Source organism: Macrotis lagotis, chromosome 2 (assembly GCF_037893015.1).
Source record: "Macrotis lagotis isolate mMagLag1 chromosome 2, bilby.v1.9.chrom.fasta, whole genome shotgun sequence".
Classification (NCBI taxonomy): domain Eukaryota; kingdom Metazoa; phylum Chordata; class Mammalia; order Peramelemorphia; family Peramelidae; genus Macrotis; species Macrotis lagotis.
In genome coordinates this window covers 197,127,439-197,149,101 of record NC_133659.1, presented here as the reverse complement: position 1 = coordinate 197,149,101, position 21,663 = coordinate 197,127,439, and the positions used below count along the sequence as shown (strand labels likewise).

General features: G+C 41.2%; 1 protein-coding gene across 4 annotated transcripts in view; it reads left to right on the top strand.

Moving 5' to 3' along the window:
• ARHGAP27 (Rho GTPase activating protein 27) overlaps positions 1-21,663 on the top strand; it is a 60,580-nt gene that overhangs the window by 19,732 nt on the left and 19,185 nt on the right. The window contains exon 1 of one of the 4 annotated variants that reach the window (XM_074224380.1): positions 1,125-1,220. The exons of 2 other annotated variants lie outside the window; for them this stretch is intronic. Coding sequence is in view for 1 of the 2 variants with exons in the window: in XM_074224379.1 (XP_074080480.1) it covers positions 13,190-13,291 (102 nt within the window). In the remaining variant the exon portion in view is untranslated. Of the gene's footprint in view, positions 1-1,124; positions 1,221-7,546; positions 13,292-21,663 lie in introns of those variants that run through there. One more of the 4 variants, XM_074224379.1, reaches the window with a different exon arrangement.

Here is a 21,663-nt window from a genome sequence, read left to right as displayed (position 1 = left end):
CTACTATGTAACCTAGCCACCCCAGAAACAAATTAACTTTCCTGTAGTGTTCATTACTTTTATTTTGGGGTTTGTTTGTTTATTCATTTGTTTGTTTTTGGATTAGACTCCTTTTTTTTTGAACATTTTATTTATTTTGAGTTTTACAATTTTCCCCCTAATCTTCTTCCCTCCCCCTACCTCCCACAGAAGGTAATTTGTCAATCTTTATATTATTTCCATATTATACATTGATCCAAATTGAGTGTGATGAGAGAGAAATCATATCCTTAAGGAAGAAACATAAAGTATAAGAGATAGCAAAGTAATTAGAAAATATCTGACAAAATTTTAAAAAGTATGATAAAACATAGATAATACATATTTAAACTAAGTCATTGTGGTTTAGTGACACCTATTTCTATTTGAGTTTGACACCATTAATTTTAGGCCTTTTTCCTGTTTTACCTCATTGCTAGCAAATGAGTCAGTCAGCACTAATTAAGGACTTACTATGATTTTTTCCCCTCTTTTTAAAAATTATTTTTAATTTATTTTTTAAATGAGCATTTATTTTTTCCTCTCTACCTCCATGGAAGAAAATACCTTGTAACAAATAAATTTAGTCACCTAAAGCAAATTCCCTCATTGGTCCTATCCTAAAATGTTTAAGTGTCTAATCTGTATGTCAGGGCCTGGGTGCTATGGGCTGAAGACAAAAAGTTGAAAAAACAATGAGCTCATATTCTAATGAGGGAAACAAAATTTATAGAAGTATGGATTGACAAGAAATCACCAGTGTAAATGAAAGATAAATGGGTCTTTTTGAGGCTGGAGCATTGAGGAGAACATATCAGTGAGCCTTTGCCAGCGTTTGCCTTTCCCCTTCCCTCAGGAGGCAGGGAAGGCTTAGGTGGCAGTGCCAGCCAAGGCTGGCTGTGAATGTGGAGCTCCAGAGAGGCAGGCTCCTCCTTCCTCCTTGAGCCAGCCCGTAAGGAAGGCCAAGGCATGGGTCAGCAAAGAAAGGGTTACAGCCAAGGAGGCTTTGGCCCCTCCCTATGCAAATAGCCACAGAGGTGCCCCACCTGGTCTCTTGCCCCCTGGCCCTGGGAGGAGACTGAAGCCTCCGGTGATCTGTAGATCTGGGCTGCGGCCAGAGCTGGGCAGGGGCAGGAAGAAGGAGAGGAGAAGGAGAGGTGCTGGGTGCCAGCCACCTGCCAGTCCCCCTCCTGCTCAGAACAGTGAGTAACCTTTCCTTCCCAAATCCTGGGAACTGTAGCCTCCTAAGAACAGGGGCTTCTCCGGGGCAGAGCTGGGCATGGAGCAGGAGGCTGGGCCTCTCTCTCTTTCCTCCTCCTTTCCTTCCTCTGCTTCTTTAGCTGACCTGGTGACCTCCAGTCCAGGTGGCCCATTCTTTGCCCTTCCCCTCTTTCTTGTCTCCAGTTCTCCTCAAGGTCCCTCTCTGCATTCGTTGTCTGCCTTCCCCAGGCACCCCTATTTTTTAACTTTCTTAAACTCCTTAGGCTAGTCTCAAATCTGGCAGTGATTGAAAATTAAGGTTTTATTTCCCAGAACCAAACAAGAGCACCCCTGGCCCTGATCACATGCTGTCCTTGAGAGGCAATCTGGGAGAGCCTGGAGATCCTGTTTGCCAAAAGGCTATCCCTAGTGAGCAAAGGGTGGAATCTAGGGGGTGACTCTCTGCCTTCTCCTCCAGTAGCCCCACCAGTTTCATTCATATCTGGTCTGTCTGTCTCCCAGAATGGCCAAGCCCTTTCACTGACTCACCAAATCCAACCCCAGACTGACCCAGGCATTCTTGCACTATTAGCCTTAATGACCAGAGAGGTCTGTTGAAGATGGGACCCCTTCCCCAAAGATGTGGGGCACTCACCCTTCTGAATATGACCCATATACTAGACCAGAAGGCCACACCAGGTCCAAAACATAGGTTCTTAATCTGGGATCCAATAATTTGTCTTTAAAAATATTTTTATTACTGTATTTCAAAATTCCCCATTTCCTAAACTCAGCACCCCCTTCCCAGGATATCCCCCCCCCACCATCTCTAGCCCTTTAGCTTTCCTGGATTTGAGTCAACCCATTTTGGTTTGGTTTCTTTCCCTGACCCTGACTCTTCAGAGTGACCGAGGGTAGTGAAGAGTGGGGAGAGGACAATCTGTGACCATTTCCAGAACAGGGAGGAACTCTTAGTGCCAACATCTGAAAGGGAGGCGTGACAATGAATGCTGAGGTCTTGAGGCACGGGACAGCCTGTACTGATATCAAGGAAGGACTGGATGGTCAGTGCCAACATTGAAAGGATAGTCAGTAACATTGTCGGGGGGTGGACTTGGCAGCCCAGGAGTAGATGAAGTAAATAAATGGTGATGTCCAGGAGAAGAGGGGAGATAATATCTGGGGGAGGATCAGTGGGGGAGATAGGATGTGACCCTTGAAGGTTAGGGTCACAAGTTCATGTTTAGATTTTGAGGGGTGGAGACATTTGTTTTCCAATTTCTAGGTTTCTTGAACTTGGGGCTGACAATAGGAAAGCATAGGGGGGACAGATGAAAAAACTCTTTTTCTTCCCTTTCTGTTCATACTTCTTGGGTCCCGGCTCTTTTGTGGCAGGAGTGTGGATTATGTCAATAGGGAGTTGGGAAACACTGCCCCCTGACCCAGGGGCCTCAGCATCTGCCACCTGGACTCGGAAGAAATGCAGGAAGAATTACCCCCAGGGGATCCAGCTCCCATACAGTCGATTATGTTCTCCTTTCTCAGCTTTTTTCCTCATCCTCTACCCCTTACCCCTGCACCCCTCCTCTGTGGCCCACCCAGGCCCTGTGGATTAGGGTGTTGGTTCTATGTTTTGGGGAGGTCACTAGACAATGATCATCTCTCTTTTGCTCTTCCACTTCTAACTCTTCCCTACCCAAAGTTTTCTGAAACTACCCAGTAAGAGAGGACAGGTAACCTCACAAAGTCACTATGGCAAATTGGGGGAACAGCCCCTCTTTGCAGATACTTAATTGAAAACCCTGTGACTGAAAAACAATTCAGGCATATGTTCACACAACATAATTACATGAGTGTTATATGAGATAGTGGAAGGAGCCAAGGCCTGGATTGGACAGTCTTACTTCTGCTACTTATTAGCTATGTGATCTTGGACAAATCACTTTTATCTCTTAGACCTCAGTTTCTTCCTTTAAAAAATGACAGATTCAGGCCTGACTGATCTCTAAGAATGAAGCTTCTTTGAAAACAGGGAGTGCCACATTTCTGTCTTTGTTTTCACCCAACCCCCCCCTCACCCAGTCTAGTGCTAGACAGGTAGAAACTTAAATATTTGGGGGGTTGTTTGTTGAAGACTGGGGTTCCCTGTTTCAATCAGACTGGTCACCCACCAGCCTTATCTCACTGTGGACCAGAACAGAAGCTTTGACCTGGGCCTCCCATGCACCAGGCTCTCTTAGGTGGCTCCTCAGCACCTAGGCAGACCCCCTGGCTCACCATATGAGTGCCAGACTTTTCACCTATTACTCAGAACTCCACCAGCCTCAGATTTCCCTCTTAGCAAGGATGACAGTTGTGGTGGGTATATCTGCTCTTGTCAGAGCCAGTGCTGGGGACTCCACAAGATCTAAGTGAGAATACTTTTCAATTAGTTGCTTTTATTTGGAACATGGCAGGGAGGAGAAACAATGTGCTTTTCATGTGCTTTACCTGAATTGAGGGGCAACTCAGTGGTCCAGGGGATAGGGTGCCAGGCCTGGAGTCTTCCTGTGACAAATCTGGCCTCACTAAGTGTGGGACCTGAGCAAATCATTTAACTTTGTGTCCTCAGATTGTTAATATTCAATCATGTCTGAGACCACATCTGAACTCACAAAGATGAATCTTCCTGATTCTAGACCTAGTGTTCTATTCACTATGCTACCTAACTGCCTCAGTTTCCTTATCTTTAAAATGATTTGGAGAAGGAAATGGAAAACCACTCTAAAACTTTGCCAAGAAAACCCCAAAATGGAGTCATAAAGAGTCAGATGGGACAAAAACAGTTGACCTTCACAACAAGGTTATGAGAAAAAGATGATATTCTCTCCATTTTATAGATTGAGACCTAGAGGAATGAAGTTATAAGTCATTTCAGCATCCTCTGCCTTATCCTGAACCACTTTCCATGGTCCAAAAGCAGTATGTAAAAACTTAGCAATTATATTTGGAAGTTTTCATCCTTTTGCTTGAATTGTGTACAGAAAGTCTAGTATAGTGGATAATAGAAGCTAATGTTTATATTCAGACATAAAGTTGCAAAGTATTATATATACATACATACATACATAGATATGTATACACACATATACACACATTTTTTTTTCTCAGTTCATTTTATAGATGAGAAACTGAGTTAAACAGGGCTAGGTGACTTGCCCAGGATCCCACAGCTGGGAAGTGTTTGAGGCTGGTTTTGAACTCTTCATTGGGTTACTAACTGCCTTAGTCCCTTATCCATTTAGTGATAGATTGGTAGTACATGTGCAATGACAAAGCTCCCAAACCAGATCTGATCAAATCCCAAATCTTTCAGGTACTGGTATAGATTCCTTTGTGATGATTCTCTTTATCTTACCTACTGACTCCTCTCTTCTACCACACCCCACTCTACTGACCCAAGGCTGGGATTTAGCACCTAGAAAGATAAATAAGATCCAGGCCCCCCATCTCAAGGGACCCCCAGTCTAATAGGGGATGCAACATGCAAAGACACAAATAAAATATAGATGGACTCAATTTGAGTTTATCTCAGAGGAAAGGCACTAAGATTAAGGAGTCCTGGGAAGCTTGAAGGAAGCCAGGAGGCAGATTAGGAGAGATGAGGAAAAAAAGAGCATTTGTGGCTTGGGGGATAACCAGAGAAAAGATCTGGAAGTTGAAAGATGACCACCATTTTATATTTGAGCCTGGAGGTAATAGCCATGAGCCATTACAAAATAAGGTGGTGGTAAAGTCAGGACTGTGCTTTAGCCACTTAGCCAAAGTCAGATATGTAGATAAAGATCAGAGCTGAGGATTTAAACCCACCTCCAATACCAGCTCTTTTCACCATATCGTTCATAGGGTGACAGAATAATATTTTAGACCTAGAACAGACCTTTGCTGTCAACCCCTTAATTTTACAGATTACAAAAAAGAGACCTAGGGGGTTTAATGACTTACCCAAGGTCATACAAGTAGAGACAAGTAGAATTTGCTGCTGCCTCTTAAAATAGGGAGAGGGGGTAGAAAGGAAAGTGGCACAGAGGATAGAGTACCAGGCTTGGAGTCAGAAAGACTTGAGTTTCAATCTGGCCTCAGGTACTTACTAGTTGTGTGACCCCGGGAAAATCACTTAACCCAATTGCCTTTAAAAAAATGGATAAAATAATGGGGATCATACATCCAAAGCTCAAAATTGTCACACAAGTTATAAATGTTAAAGTCAGGATTTTAACCTGAGTCTTCTGATTGGGAGCAGAATGGAGAAGGAGTTATAGACCTTGAAGAGTTGACTACATACCTCTATAGGTTTTCTTCCTGTTCTGGTCACTCCCCAACTCTGTGTAACCAGATTGAGCCTCTTGACTGGTTTAGTGAGAAATGTTTTAATTTTGAGTCTGGATTCCACAGCATTTTCTTGGCCAGCCTCACCCTATATCACTGTGATGGGAGGAAACTTTAACTTTGAAGGGTAGGGTTAGGTAAGAATAGAGAGAAGAGAATGGACATCTATCCATTGGCTTGTTCTGGGGACCCCAGGGCCTCTGTCTTTGTTGATACCCCTAGTTCCCAACTCCATCTCAACTTGGACATAACTTAGTTTTAGACCGGGGTGAGGAGTGGGGAGGGAGGGAATGGAGAGCTGAGGAGGGGATGGTATCTTCCAGAATCACTCTTCAGTGAGGGGGTAGGAGATGAAGATGCTGAATATGGGAAGGGTGAGCCCCAAGGAATGACAGGAAAGGGAAGGAGGAACTTGGCTACTTGCCTTGAAAAATAAAGGGTTTAGTAGAATTTGCTGAAGTTCGGAGGAAGGGAGAGCAGGCTGGACACAATGGAGCAACAGACTGAGCTTCTGGTCAAGGCCCCTTCCCCCTCTCCCTGCAAAGATGCCCCCTTTCTTCAAATTCAGGTTTTGACACTTTCTGACTATGTGGCCCTGCGTAAGTCACTTGACCTCATCTTCCTCGGTTTCCTCAAGTGTAAAATTGAGATGATAAAAATAGCATCACCCTTCCCCATCTCTCCCACTTGATGTGAGGATTAAGATAATAATTGTAAATCACTTAGCACAGTGCCTAGCATATGATGGATATAAATAATATTTTTCTTACTTCCTGCTGACCTTTGGGCTCACCCTATTTCCTTGAGATAGAGGCGAGAACTTCTCCTGAGTTATCTGGGGCTTCTTGCAGGACCTCCCTCATAGCCTCAGAGCATTTTCCCCACCGCCTGCATGGGATCTTGACCTCCTATCCTTCCTCATAGCTAGGCCCTCTCATCCCTTCCTCTCTCCCTGAAGGCTCAGTATATCCTATTGCTCTGGGATGTTTTAAGGTAGGTGCTTGATTTTTATCTCCTTCTGGAGTGGCTATTTTGGGCAGGAAAGTATGTGTGTGTGTGTGTGTGTGTGTGTGAGAGAGAGAGAGAGAGAGAGAGAGAGAGAGAGAGAGAGAGAGAGAGAGAAAGGGGAGAAAGGAGAGAGAGGGAAGAGAAATAGAAAAGAGGGAGAAGATAGATGGGAAAAAGAAAGAAAGAGGAGAGGAAGTGAAAGGAGAGAAGGAAAGAAAAGACAGAGGGGGATGAGAGAAGAGAGAAAGGTAGAGAGGGAGAGGGGAGAGAGATAAAGATAAGAGACAGAGGAGAGGGGGAGAAAGGAGAGAGAAGGGAGAGAAATAGAAAAGAGAGAAAGAGAGGGAGAAGAGAGAAAATAGGGGAAAGAGAAGAGAGAAAGGTAGAAAAAGAAAGAGGGAGGAAAGGAGAAGAGAGAGGAAAGAAAAGATAGAGGGGTATGAGAGAAGAGAGAAAGGGGAGAGGACAGAGGGAGAGGGGAGAGAAAAAGTGAAGAGGGGGTGAGAGAGATAAAGATGATAGAGAGAGGGCACAAAGAGGGGGAGAGAGGAGAGAAAAGAGGGAAGAGAAATAGAAGGGAGAAAGAAAGGGAGAGAGATAAGACAGAGGAGAAAGAGAAGAGATAAAGGGAGAGGAAGAGAGGGTAGAGGGAGGGAGAGAGAAGAGGGGGAGAAAGAAGAGAGAGGAGAGAGGGAGAAGAGAGAGGAGAGAGAGGGAGAGAGAGAAGATGGGGAAGAGAGAAGAAAGAAAGGGAGAGAAAAGGGAGACAAAAGAGACAGGGAGAGAAGAGGGAGGAAAGAGAAGAGAGAGGGAAAGAGGAAGAGAGGAGAGAGAATGAGTATGTGCTACTTTGAAACCTTGGGCAACAGACTAGGAAGGAAGGGGTATGTATATATGTTTCACTACCGAGGGAGGGAGGGAGAGAGGGGAGAGAGAGAGAGAGAGGGAGTGAGTCAGAAAGACAGACAGACTTCCCATTCTGTTTATGAAAGGACTGTCTCTGTTCTGCTCTGACCCCTTCCCTGGACCATCTGACTGCTAAGCCTCTGACAGGATTTTTGGCCACAGGAGCCGAGTCACAAGTGATGGGCTGCATAAGGCTTAAGCCCCAAGAGCCTCACAACTTAACCCAGTCTAGTATCTGGGTCAGGCTGCTGTGGTGGGACTGGGAACTCACTATTAGAAGAGTCAGATTCTCCAACTAAAGGTGTTCTCAACAGTTTCTAAAAATCTATAGATCCTTCCATTAGTATTGGGTGGTAATGCTTCTCTCCCTGGCTATCTTTCTATCCAACTCAGTGGTTGTTTGGCATAGAGCAGAGGGGTGTTGAGAGATGGAAGGAGGAAGGAGGGAAGGAATCTATACAAAAGAGGGAAATTCTTTTAACAGCCGAGAGTGTAAAGTCTGGCCTGGGCTGGGCCAGGGAGTGGTTGGCCTGGGATGGGCAGGCTAATTTACTGAACCCCAGGCTAAGATAGAGTGGGGGCCTCCAATTGGACTGAGAACTAATTGGTCTAGCTGGCAGAAAGAAGGAAGAAGCTACCCATTTGGGCCATGATTCTTAACTTGGGAACCATGACCTTTGTTGTTATTTAATTTCATTATATTGTATTAATATTATATTTCTGCATTTAAAACATTACTTGGGAGAAGGAGTTCATAAACTTCATGAGATTACCAGAGGGATCTGTGATATAGAAAAAGAAAATAATCTCTACTTGCGATTATTGTTATTATGGACCCATTGGATGTGATACACACCTTACAGGATTTCTTGTGGGCCACTTTGGGGTACCCCACTTAAGGTAGCTATGTTGAATGGAGTCAGTCAGGCAGAGTTACTGATGAGGAAGGCTTTGGGGGAGTTTATAGCTCTACCCTTTAGACCTCTAAACAGAGGAGAGAAACCATTTAGGGAGTTGAGTCTTGTTGTTCAGTTGTTTCAGTCAAGTCTGACTATCCCTGATCCCCTTTGAGGTTTTCTTGGCAAAGACACTGGATGGGTTTGTCATTTTCTTCTCCAATTCATTTTCAGATGAGGAAACTGAGGCAAGTAGGGTTAATGACTTGTCCAGGATCATACAATTAGCAATTGTCTGAAGCTGGATTTGAACTCATAAAGAGGAATCCTTCTGATTCATTCCTCTATTTATATTGCACCAAGGTACTGAGTCCCAAAGTCTGAATCCTTAGCTAGATGATGAGAATTCAAGTGATCTACTTATCCTGAGGGTAGGCTTGATGACATATGAAGACCTAACCAAGCAGAACTGTTGATGAAAAATAGAGAGTCAAGTCAAAAAGTGACTTTTATTAAGTGCCTATGATGCAATATGCTTGGCCCTATACTAAGCATTGGGGATACAAGGAATGAAAAAAGTCCCTGCATTCAAGGAGTTTACAGTCTGATGAGGAGAGACCACTTGCAAAGAATTATGTACCAGCAAGCACAGACAGGATGATTGGAACTAATTTATAGAAAGAAAGCAGTACAATTAAGTAGGATGGGGAAAGGCTTTCTGAAAAAGGGGGGATTAAAAAAAATTAACTTTATTTATTTAATGCATTATTTCCTCTGTAGGAAGCCAGGAGACAGGGAGAAGAAGGGAGAGAATTCCAGGCAATCATTGAGAATGCCTGAAAGCAGGAGCAGGGAGAGGGAGGGAAAAACAGAGAGACAGAGACAGGAGAAAGAAAAGGACCAACAAGAGAGATAGAATCTGAGAGAGAAAGAGGAAAGAGAAAAAAGGGACAAACAGGAGAAATAGAATAAAAGAGAAAAAGGAAGACAAAGATTGAAAAGAATGGAAGAAAGGAAGGAAAAAGAAAGGGTAGAAGAAGAAAGAGACAGGAAAAAGGACAGATAAGAGAGACAGAGAGAGAAAGGACCCCAAGGATCTAGAGGATTCTTCATAAATCCAAAGGTTGAAATGTTGAATTATGATTTCTGAAGTTCTTGCACTTGAATAAAAGCAAGGTACAAAAGTTATCATGATCTTAAAATTCCCAAATCCCCATTTTCTTTCCTGAAGCTGGAGGTAATAGGGAGCCACTGGACTTTACTGTGTGGTTGAGTAACCTTCTCAGACCTATGGACTCTGCATTTTAAGTCCATCCCCACTCTATTGGAAGTGAGTCATGTGCTTCATCTTCATTCCTCTAAATTGTCTACTGTGTGCAAGTGCTGGAGATCCAAGCACGAAAAGTGGTATAGGGTCTGTGCTCAAACTGTTTATTTTGTCTGTTTGGGTAGGGATGATGGGCAGCTGACACAGAGATAATGGCAATAATATCCCATAGAGTGATGGGTAAGACCAAGGAGAGATCTCCAGGAAAACTGAGTGGGGGAGGTTGGAAATTTTCAGTTGATCTCAGACCTCTATTATCTGCACTCTGGGTAAATCACTGCACCACTGTTTGCCTCAATTTTTTCATCTCTAAAATGGGAGTCATAATAGCACCTTTCAGAGTTGTTATGAAAATTTGTATAAAAAAACACTTGGCAAAGTGTGTGGCACAGGGTGGGTATTCTATAAAAGCTTATTCCCTTCCCCTCACTCAGGATGGTGCCATGGTTTGGAGGGAAGTGGGCAAATCAGAGAAAACTTATTCTGGAAATGAGCCTCAAGTGAAGAGATTTCCATGGGCAGAGATGAGAAGGGAGTGTGTTCATGTGGAATAATTGAGGTTAACATGAAGTCTAGGAACAATTAGCACAGTTTGGTAGGAACATGGTGTATAAAGTATGTAAGTGAGTGAGATGAAGTGAACCTGGAAAGGTAAATTGGAGGGCCTTAAATTCTAGGATTAGGAGTCTGTACATTACTTTAGAGGCAATAGGAAACCTCTAGATATTCTAGAACCAGGGACTGACACCCCTTCTTTGGGAAACTTCTATTCTTTGACCCCTTTTGAATGAAAGAGGTCAGAGGCAGGGAACTTAGTTAGAAGGTGAGCTTAATAGACCAGGTAAGAGGTAATTAGACTAGCAGAGTCAAACTCAAAAGAGATAGGGAGATATCCAAATGTAAGGATCCCTGTGGGACTAATTTTTTTTTTTTGCAAGGCAAATGGGGTTAAGTGGCTTGCCCAAGGCCACACAGCTAGGTAATTATTAAGTGTCTGAGGTCAGATTTGAACACAGGTACTCCTGACTCCAGGGCCAGTGCTTTATCCACTGCGCCACCTAGCCACCTGTGGGACTAATTTTGACCTAGTTTTAATATGTAAGATTATCTGTGTTTTATTGTATTTTTCTTAAATATGTTTCAGTTACATTAGACTTTGAATCAGGGTGGAGGCCTTGTGTGGTAGAGACCAAAAGAGTAGAAGGTATATTTGATGTATTGAAGGTGGGGAATGAGGGCAAGAGAATGGTATGGAGAAAAGCTTCTATCAATCTCAAAACCTGGGTTGAAATTCTGCCTCTGAAATCATTTAACTTCCATATTCCTCAGTCAAAAAAAACAAATGAGGAGGTTGGATTAGGAGTATCTGAGGGTCCTCCCAGCTCTAAATCTATGATCGTGAAATCTTATTAACCTAAGAATTAAGAATTACTGGAGCCTGTGGCTGATTGGAAGCATGGTAGCACCATGGGAGTGATAAAGTTGAGGAGCCCCATGCTATGGCAGATAAAGGAAAAACGACACAGGGGCTTTTGTGGGGTTATAATCATACTTATAGTCAGTTGCTGTCTCTAGTTAAGTGGACATTCTTAATCTTCTGTGCATTTGGGTGTGTATAGAAAAACACACATATAAATATGCATATATACTTAAGGTATGCATCTGCACAACAGCTAGATAAATTAGATAGGAAGATAGATGGAGACAAATCAATTTATACCCCCACAAGACCACCAACCTGATTTGAGAAATAATGTAATTAAAAATTTTAATACATTAAACAAAAATACAATATGTGTGAGTGATAGATGGTGTATGCATATGTATGTGCAGAGACACCGGTAGCAGTTTAGCAGCGCACTGAATCAATCAACAGTCTTGGATTCAAGAAGACCTGATTTCAGATCTCACCTCAGACACTCATTAGTTGTGTTGCCTGGGCAAGCTATTTAATCTCAGTTTTCTTGTGTGTGGAATGGGGAGAACAGTAAAACCTATCTGAGGGTTTGTTGTGAGAATCAAAAGCGATAATATCTGTAAAATGTTTTGCAATATTTGAAGGTTCTGTAAATACATGCTAGTTGAAGTTAATTGTAAGCAATTAAAAGGATGATTCTGGAGATGGTGCATAGGGCTCACTGGCCTGCTCAAGGGGTCTGTGGCACCAAAAAAAGTGAGGAATTGCTGCATTAAACCCAAGGTCTCAGGGGCTGCAGTTCAAGTGGAATTACTGGATTAGATCTGTGTTTGAAACTCTGGTTTTCTTCATCATTCACTCCTCCTTTTGGAGCAGACATTTCCCTTCTTCCAATATTTTTTTTTTCTCTCCTACATTTTAACCCACCTGTATAACACTAGCCCCAGACTTTGGCCTTGTCTTTCTAAGTATCCTCTCTTAGAAATACCTTGCAGGGGAATGAGGCTGCTTAATAGGAATCCAGGATGACTCACAGGGGGACCATGAGCAAAACAAATTATCAGTTCATACTCTGTGGACCCCTGATGCCAGAGGAGAATTCTGAGCAGCAATACATTCTTACCCAACTTTCTGGAGCTCAGGGATGCATTGGATCAGGCATGGTTCAGGACAGTAGGAGATTAGTGAGTCTCAAATTGATCTGCAATGGGAAAAGAAAAACAAGATGCATTTATTAAGCACCTACTGTGTATAAGTACGGGGACCTTTTTTCTCATTTGATCCTACCAACCACCCTGAGTGATAGGTGCTATTGTTATTCCTATTTATATTGAGACAGATAGAGACTAAGTGATTTGCTCAGCATCAAATAGCTAGGAAGTAACTGAGCCTAGATTTGAACTCAGGTCTTTCTGACTTTAGGCCCAACAGCTGTCCACTGCACCATGGAGCTGGCTTTCCAGGAGTAGTGAGGGGAAGAAGTTATACCCGTCCTGTCATGAGGATTTGATAAACATTAAGGGACTCTTGGGCTAAGAGACACTAGGCATCTGCCTGGTTGTAGAGCGTCAGAGTTGCTCTCTTGTCTCTGACTGTCGAAGAAGGGGGATAGATAACGAGAAAGTCATTCCCTGGACATTCCCATCAGCTGGCCACAGCATATTGTCCTTGAAATTTTGTGGCTCTCCACAAAGAAAGGAGATTCTCTTTGGGGTTTGGGGGTGATGTCAATGTGGACAAGGGGCTGACCAGATCCTGGCTCTATCCTCTTCCAGAGGGCTTCTGTTGTCATACCAGCGAGTGTAAAAATATCAGCTGACTTTTTAGCCCCTGAAAGCCCTACTCTGCCTCTCTGTCTGTCACCCCCAGCAACACTTCCGCTCCCTTGGCCCTGACAGGAAATGTGCTGGAGACCCAGCCTCCTTCACCTCTGGACAACTTCTCTTTTTGGGCTCCCCTGTGCCCCATCCCTGAGGTTGCGCTCCCGTGGGCTCCACACCCCAGAACTAACCCAGGGTCCAGTTTCTGGCTGGTCCCGAGGGGGCTAGAATGGTAGACATGATTGCCAAGCTGAGCCGGAGACGGAGTCAGGCCTCTCGAAGGCAGGCGAGTTGCCCAAGTGAGGGGCTTGGTGCCAGGGACCCTTTGGAGGTTGGTATTAGGGATGTGGTGAGAGAAAGACCATCATTGGGAGGGGCAGAGTTGTGGGGATTTTGAAGGGGTGGGGGAAATCATAGGAACACCAAATATCACCTGGTTTGTCATCAGAATATGACTGAAATAGAGCATGTATTAAGAATTGGGATGGGGGTTTCTTGGAGCTGGGTTTTGAGGCTTTGCAAGAGACAAATGGGGTTCGAGCTTTGCAAGCATCATGAGTCTTGGATGGTGATGAAGAGGAATCCAGGATGCTTTGCCTTGTGAGCTAGTGCTCTCTTTCTCTCCCAGGAGAGAAGAAAGGGAAGGGGGTGGGAATAGGCTGATGGGGTAGGGGGCATGGTGAGGAGGGGTAGAGAGTTGGGGCTGGCCTGGAGAGGTGAAAGTGTTACTACCAGTGTGAGAAGGAGGAAGGCCTGACCAGGAGAGGGTGACTGTTATCAGGAAGTGTTGTGAGAGGGGTGGGGTGGAATGTGGTAAGAACTTAGTTATCTTTTTTTTTTTAATAATTTATTTATTTTGAATTTTACATTTTTTCCCTTATTCTCGCTTCCCCCCACCCCCCCACAAAAGATAGTCTGTTAGTCTTTACATTGTTTCCATTATATACATTGATCTAAGTTGAATGTGATGAGAGAGAAATCATATCCTTAAGGGAAAAAAATAAAATATAAGAGATAGCAAAATTATATAACGATTTTTTTTAATTAAAGGTAATGGTCTTTGGTCTTTGTTCAGACTCCACAATTCTTTCTCTGGATACAGATGGTATTCTTCATCACAGATACCCCAGAATTATCCCTGATTGTTGCACTGATAGAATGAGCAAGTCTGTTAAGGTTATCATTACCCCCATGTTGCTGTTAGGGTTTACAATGTTCTTCTGAGAACCTGGTTATCTTTAGGTAGCAAGACTGAAAAAGATGAGTGGAGCCCATCCTAACTGGACCTGGTGGACTGCCCCAGAAGATCCCTTCTGAGTTAGACGCCTGTATTGATTATTTGTAGGTGCCTTTCTCATATAATGTCCGAGATCCTGAAGCATAGCAAGACTGGAAGAAAGGGGTGTGTGTGTGAGGGGGTTTGTGGTTATGGCTGTGTGTGTGTGTGTGTGTGTGTGTGTGTGTGTGTGTGTGTGTGTCTGAGACCTAGAGAACACAACATTCTGAGGAATGGGGTCTGTTAATCCCTACACTTTGATCTTATGCTCCCTATCAGTCCTGATCTATATCTCATACCCAGCTTCTGGGGTCAGAACTGTGGCTTTCTCACCCAAACTCAATAGAGGTCATTGGCACATTTTGCAGAGGTTGGTGGCCAATAGGAAACATCCCCTTAAAGGATTGGGACATACCATAGTTTTGTGTGAGTGTCCGGTCCTGGGGGGTGGGGAGGTAGGGAAGATGGGCTGGACAGGAAGTGTGTCCGAACCACTAAGAGAAGCTTTTCACCCTGGAACCTGCCTTGTGGCCTAAACTCCATAGGATAGCCAGCCCTTGCAGAGGCTACTCTCTAGGGACTTCAGAAGTCTTCCCAATAACAATGAGAATAACTGGTATTTAGGTAGCTCTTTAAAGTTGATGAATCACTTTGACTCTCACAATCCTATGAGGTAGGAAGAACAGTGCCCAATTTTTTTTTAGAGAAGAGACTCTGAAAGGTTAGAGGTAACATGTGTACCCAGGTAATGAAGCACTCATTAGTCCAACCTCCTCAAATCAGAAGCCCCCTATGGCATCCCTGCCAATTCATTCCTTCCCAAGGCAGTTCCCTTTTCTTTTCTTTTTCTTTCTTTTTTTTTTTTAGGCAGTTGGTGTTAAGTAACTTTCCCAGGGTCATACAGTTAATAAGTGCCTGAAGCCAGATTTGAATTCAAGTCTTCCTGACTTGATAGTCTATGCACTGCACCAACTAGCTGTCCTTCCTTCTATTTTCCAGTTAAGAAGTTCTTTCTTATATTCTGCTGAAACCTTCCTTCCTTAGCTCATGGTTTTATGACACTTTGCTTTGTAATGCAAAGTACTCTTTTCATAACAACCCTGTGAGGCTGGCCAGTATATCAGTATTCCCATTTTACAGATGAGGAAACTGAGGCTCACTGAGGAATTAAAACAAAATCAAACACATAGTTCATGTGCACACCAAGATTTGAACCCAGACCTTTTGACTCCTAGATCTTTTCACTACCCTATCCAGTTTTAGGTTTGCTCTCTAGGATTGCAGGATATAACTAATTCCTCTTTCATAGACCAACACTTCAAAGTTGGTATTGTGGGTGTCTTAGGATAGCTAGATAGCTCAGCGGATAGAGCACTGGGCCTGAAGTCAGGAAAACCTGAGCTCAAATCCAGCCTCAGACACTTCCTAGATGTGTGACCTTGGGCAAATCACTTACCTGTTTACCACAATCCACTGGAGAAGGAAAAGGCAAATCACTCCAATATCCTTGCTAAGAAAACCCCACAGACATTGTTGGTTATGAAAAGTTCTTGAAGTGTCTTAGGAGTGCAGGAAAATGAAACCTCTATACAATATGTTCAGAACCTTCCTTCCAACCTGTTGCGGGACATCTCTTACAGCTCCAAGGGGATGATAGCAGCGCCACCATACATGGGACATATATGATATGAACCTGGGTCTTCCTGACTCCAGGTCAGGTCTCTCAGGAGGTTCATATGTAACTCAGGAGACAATCCCGCCAAGCTAAAGCAGAGCCCTGAAAATAAAAACACCCCTTGTAGAGTCACTTCTTTAGGCATCTTTTTTCCCTTACTCTAGAGTTGAGAGGGAGAGAATAAGCATTTATTAAGTGCCAAGTATAGGTCAGTCACTATGCTAAATTCTTTACAAATTTTATCTCATATGAACCTCAGAATCATCTTAGGAGACAGGTGCTATTATTCTCATTTTACAGTTGATGAAACTGAGGCAGACAGAGGTTAAATGATTTGCCCAGGATCGCACAGCTATCTGAGGCATGATTTGAACTCAGGTCTTCCTGACTCTATACACAGTTCTCTGTCCGTTGTACCACCTAACTGGTGAAAAATTAATGTGGACATAGAGCTAGAAGATCTTTTAGGGTTCATAAAGCCCATCCCCCCCCTCAGAGGTGGTGATAGACGCTCAAATTGGAAAAGTGGATGGTATAGGCATGATTTGAACCTAAGTCTTTTGAGGACAGGTCGAGTGCTTTTTCTATACATACTGTTTCCAGAGATGATTAATTTTTTTTCTGACATGAGCATTTATTTATTAAGTTTCTAATATAAGCATAATTTTGAGTCAGCTATCAAAATACAAAGAAATTCCTGTCCTCATTGAGTTTGCATTCTTTTCTTTTTTGGTTCATTAGTTCTGTCCAATTCTTCCATGACCCCATTTTGAGATTTTCATGACAAAGATACTAGAATGGTTTGCCATTCATTTCCTTCTCCAGTTCACTTAACGGAACTGGGAAACTGAGGCAAACAGGGTTCAGTGACTTGCTCAGGGTCATACAGTCAGTAAGTTTCTAAGGTCATATTTGAACTCAGGTCCTCCTGACTCCAGGCTCAGTGCTTTATCCACTGTGCCCAGTTAGCCACCCTTACCTTCTCTCTCTTTTTTTTTGGTTTGGGGTTAAGTGACTTACCCAAGTTCACACAGCTAGGTAATTATTAAGTATCTGATGTGGGATTTGAACTCAGGTCTTCCTGACTCCAGGGTCAGTGTTCTATCCATTGCATCATCTGGCTTACCATCACCCTGACCTTCTAATGGGGAAGCCCACATAAGAAAATACTAGATAATCTGAAGTGATAGACAGTGCTAATGCTCAGATATTACATGTCTCAATCATTCACATAGCAATCTGCCCTTGTTCAACTCCTGACTGCATCTTCCATCCTCCTCAGTTTATATTTGGTAGGGATGCCAGTGCCTAATGATTTCCAGGAAAGAATTCCCATGGCTATAACCTAACTATTTGTTCTCAGTAAGTTCTTCTTCATATCTGATGTCAGTCTCTCCAGCTTCACTTTGACTTGGCCACCTAGATTCTGCCTGAGAATTATGATATCAGAGTCACTGGGCATGTTACCATTCATTCTCCACTTGTGAAGGGAGGGTGGCCAGGAATGATCTATCAAATGGTGAATAGACATCAAGGACTTCTAACCTCCGGAGGTCATAGCATCATAGACTTAGAGCTAGAAGAAACCTGAGAGTTTGTCTTTTCTAAGTCACTCATTTCATTTCATTTTTTTCTTAACTTTTAAAAAAGTACATCATAATCAATTTTCCTAAATTCCATTAGAATGTACATTCATTACCAGTAGAGATTATTTCAATTATTTGTCTTAAATCCTCAATGCCTAACCTGTTGCTTTGCATAAAGAAGGCAACCTTTTGATTGATTGAAATCCCCTCTCCTCATATCAAAACAGTCTCTTATTACATAGTCAAGCAAAACCGACCAATATAACTATATCTGTTCCCATTTGCTGCATTTGGCAAGTTAGCCCCTGACTTTTGAAATCACTATAGGTCATTTCATTCATTCTGAATTCAGGTGCTTTTTTACATTATTTTATTTTATTTCTTGAAGTCATTGTATATATGTTCTCCTGGTTTCCTTTTTTTTCTTTGTCATCATTTCATATGAATCTTCTGATATTTCTCATGAGGCACTAATAATATTCCAGTATATTTGTAATAGTATATTTTATTCAGTCATTCCCAATTTTTGGGTAATTCTTTATTACCATTGTTTAGCTGATTATTTGTATCAGATTCATTATAACCCCATTTGGGATTTTCTTGGCTAAAATACTGGAATGGTTCACCATTTCCTTCTTTAGGTCATCTTACAGATGAGAAAACTGAGGCAAACGGTGAAGTGACTTGCCCAGGGTCACACAGGTAGTGAGTATCTGAGTCACATTTGAACTCAGGTCCTATAGACTACAGTGCCAACACTCTATTCACTGTGTCACCTAGGTGATGGGTACTTACTGTTCTAAGTTTTTTGCTGCTATTAAAAAGGCACTTATGGAGCCTTTCTTTTATCTTTGATTTCCTTGGTATACATGTCTAGTGACAGAACAGCTGGGCCAAAGATTGCAAACATTTTAGCAACTTTTCTCACGAGATTGGATACTGTATACAAGAACAGTTAGGTCAATTCACAGTTCCACCAATAATGTATTAATGTATCTGACCTTTTAAAGTTTTTAATGCCTTTGTCTTTTTTCAGTCATTTTTCTACCTTAATCTAGATTAACCTTTCTTTGTGACAAAGAATTAAAGCCAAAAAAAAGATCTGCCATAGAGATGTATCTGAAAAAATACATAATATTTCCATCTTTTTCACTTTTGCCAGTTTAATAGTTTAAGAGATGTAACCACAGCTATTTTCATTTGAAATTCTCTTATCGGTGATTTGAGACATTCAACCCCCTCATTTTTAAGGGGAGGAAACTAAGGCTGAGAAAAGTTGGGACTTATCAAAGATCACACAGGTGGTTACAGAGTTAGGATTTTAACCTTGCTCCCCAATTCCAAATCCAATGCTCTTTTTTCTCTAGTTCATTTCTTTCTTCAGCCCTCAGGGGTTGTGACTAGGAATCAAGTTTCTTGCAACGGTGAATCTACTCAGGACCATTGCCTATCCAAGAAACTTAGTGGGATGACATAGAGAAACTCGAATTTACTTTTTATGAAGGTCAAATTGGATATGACTAATCCTCTCAGCCAATTATAAGTCTCCTATGCCCCACCGGTTGTCAGCATCTTATAGTCAACATGCTATGATTATTTCTGCCATATCACTACTTTACCCATTGCATTTTTGATATATTGTGAGTCAGCATAAGAAATTAAATGTGATTAAGTTAAATGTGATTTTTTTGGAAGTTTTGCAGAAGCAACAGAAGACATGCAAAGGTCAGCAGGTGATACAGAAAAAAATTTAGAAACTTAGAAATGCCTAAAATATATGTATACTATTATATAATATCAACATATTTTATCTTTTAATACTATAATAATTCAGGCTTCTTTTCTATATGATGGGAGGGCCAAAAAAATCTTATGTAGATTTTCCAAATTGTACCCCTGTGATATGGAAGGAATGGATAACTGTGATTTATTTTTATAATTGATCATTGATTTGATTGAGAAGCTTCTTCATTTTGCTCATAAGACTATCCTGCACTCAATAGCGTTATTTAGGATAAATAACCCAAATTTGATCTCAGATTTTCTCTGATCCATTTCCTTTATAGTAATACTTTTGGTGGTCACAAAGATCTGGAAAGAAAGCAGGTGCACCCATCATCGGAGGATGGCTGAACAAATTATGTTATCATAAGAAATAAGTATGAAGAATTCATAGAAACTGGGAAGATTTAGATGAATTGTTGCCAAGCAAAATAAGTAGAACCAGAAAAAGCATTTTAAAAAAATTTTTGGAAAACATAAGGACACTGAACAAGACAATGTCCGACTACTGACCATTGAACTTCCTTTTTCCAGTGATAAACTATACTGCCTCTCTCCAAAGGAGGTAACTGATGGATTTTCTGTTTGGCTTTCACTTTGCTCTCTGATTCTAATAGATTTGATCAGTTTTCATTGATGATTTCTTGAAATATAGAATCTAGGATTTGTTTGGTCAGGGCATTCAGGGAATACAGGATTCCTAAATGATCATTCCTGTTTCTATTTTCCAGATCTGTTGTTTAGGTACTCCTTAATTTCAATCTTTTGACTTTGTCCTAATGTTTCTTGATGTCTTGTGGAATGATTATGTTCTATTTACTTCATTCTGTTTTCAAAAGATTCACTATTTATTTGGTTACAGTTTTCTGCATCTTTTGTTTTTACTTTAATTTAAATTTATTTATTATTCCAACTATCTGTAAGGACAGTTTTCAGCATTCATTTTTTTTTATAAGATTTTGGGTCCCACGTTTTTTTCCCCTCCCTACTTTCTCTCCTCCCATCACCTTGACAGCAAGTAATCTGATATAGTTTATATATGTATAATTTTGTTAAACATATTTCCTTATTAGTCATGTTATAAATGATGAATCAGAACAAAAGGAATCAAAAACCCATAAGAAGATAAAAGCCAAATCCATAAAGCATAAAATAAAATTTTAAAAATGGAATATAATATGCTTTGGTCTGCATTCAGATTCCATAGTTCTTTCTCTGGGTGTGGATAATATTTTCCACCACAAGTCCTTTAGAAAAGTCTTTGATTATTGTACTATTGAGGAGTGCTAAGTCCATCATATTTGATCTGTTTATGTGTACAATGTTCTCCTGGTTCTGCTTTCTTCAGCAGCATCAGTTCATTTAAATCTTTCCAAGTTTTAATCCATTTATTATTTTTACAGAACAATAATACTCTATCAAATTCATATATATACCATAATTTGTACATCCATGTCCCACTTGATGAGCATCCCTCAATTTCTAATTCTTTGCCAACACAAAAAGAGCTGCTATAAATATTTTGTACATGTGGATCTTTTTCCCTTTTTATGATCTCTTTGGGATACAGTCCTAGAAGTGGTATTGTGCTGAATCAAAGGGTCTGCACAGTTTTGTTGCCCTTTGGCCATAATTCCAAATTGCTCTCCAGGAATTGTGATTAGTTCATAACTCCAACATCAATGTATTAGTGTCCTAGTTTTCCCAAATTCTCTCCAATATTGATCACTTTCTTTATTGCCATTGGTTTATCTGATTGGTGTGAGGTGGTACCTTAGAGTTATTTTAATTTGCATTTCCTTAATCAATAATTATTTAGAGTATTTTTAAATATGATTATAGATAACTTTAATTTCTTCATCTGAAAATTGCCTGTTCATATCCTTTGACAATTTATTAATTGGGGAATGACTTGTATTCTTATAATTTGACTCAGTTCTATATATTATTATCTATATATTATCAGAAATGCTAGCTATAAAAATTATTTCCCAACTTTCTGTAATCCTTCTAATTTTGTTTCATTCGTTTTATTTGTGTAAAACCTTTTTAATTTAATGTAAACAAAATTATTCATTTTGCTTTTTAGAATGTTCTCTATCTCTTATTTGGTCATAAACTCCTTCCAGTAGTATATCTGACAGATGGACATTCCTTATTCTCCTAATTGGCTTATGGTATCACTCTTTATATCTAAATCCTGTAGCTATTTCAGCTTTATTTTAGTAAAGGGTGAGAGATGTGGGTCTGTGCCTAGTTTCTGCTATATTCTTTTCCAGTTTTCTTAGCAGTTTTTGTCAAATAGTGAATTTTTAGCCCAGAAACTGAAGTCTTTGGGTTTATCAAACAATAGATTACTATAATCATTTACTACTGTTTCTTTT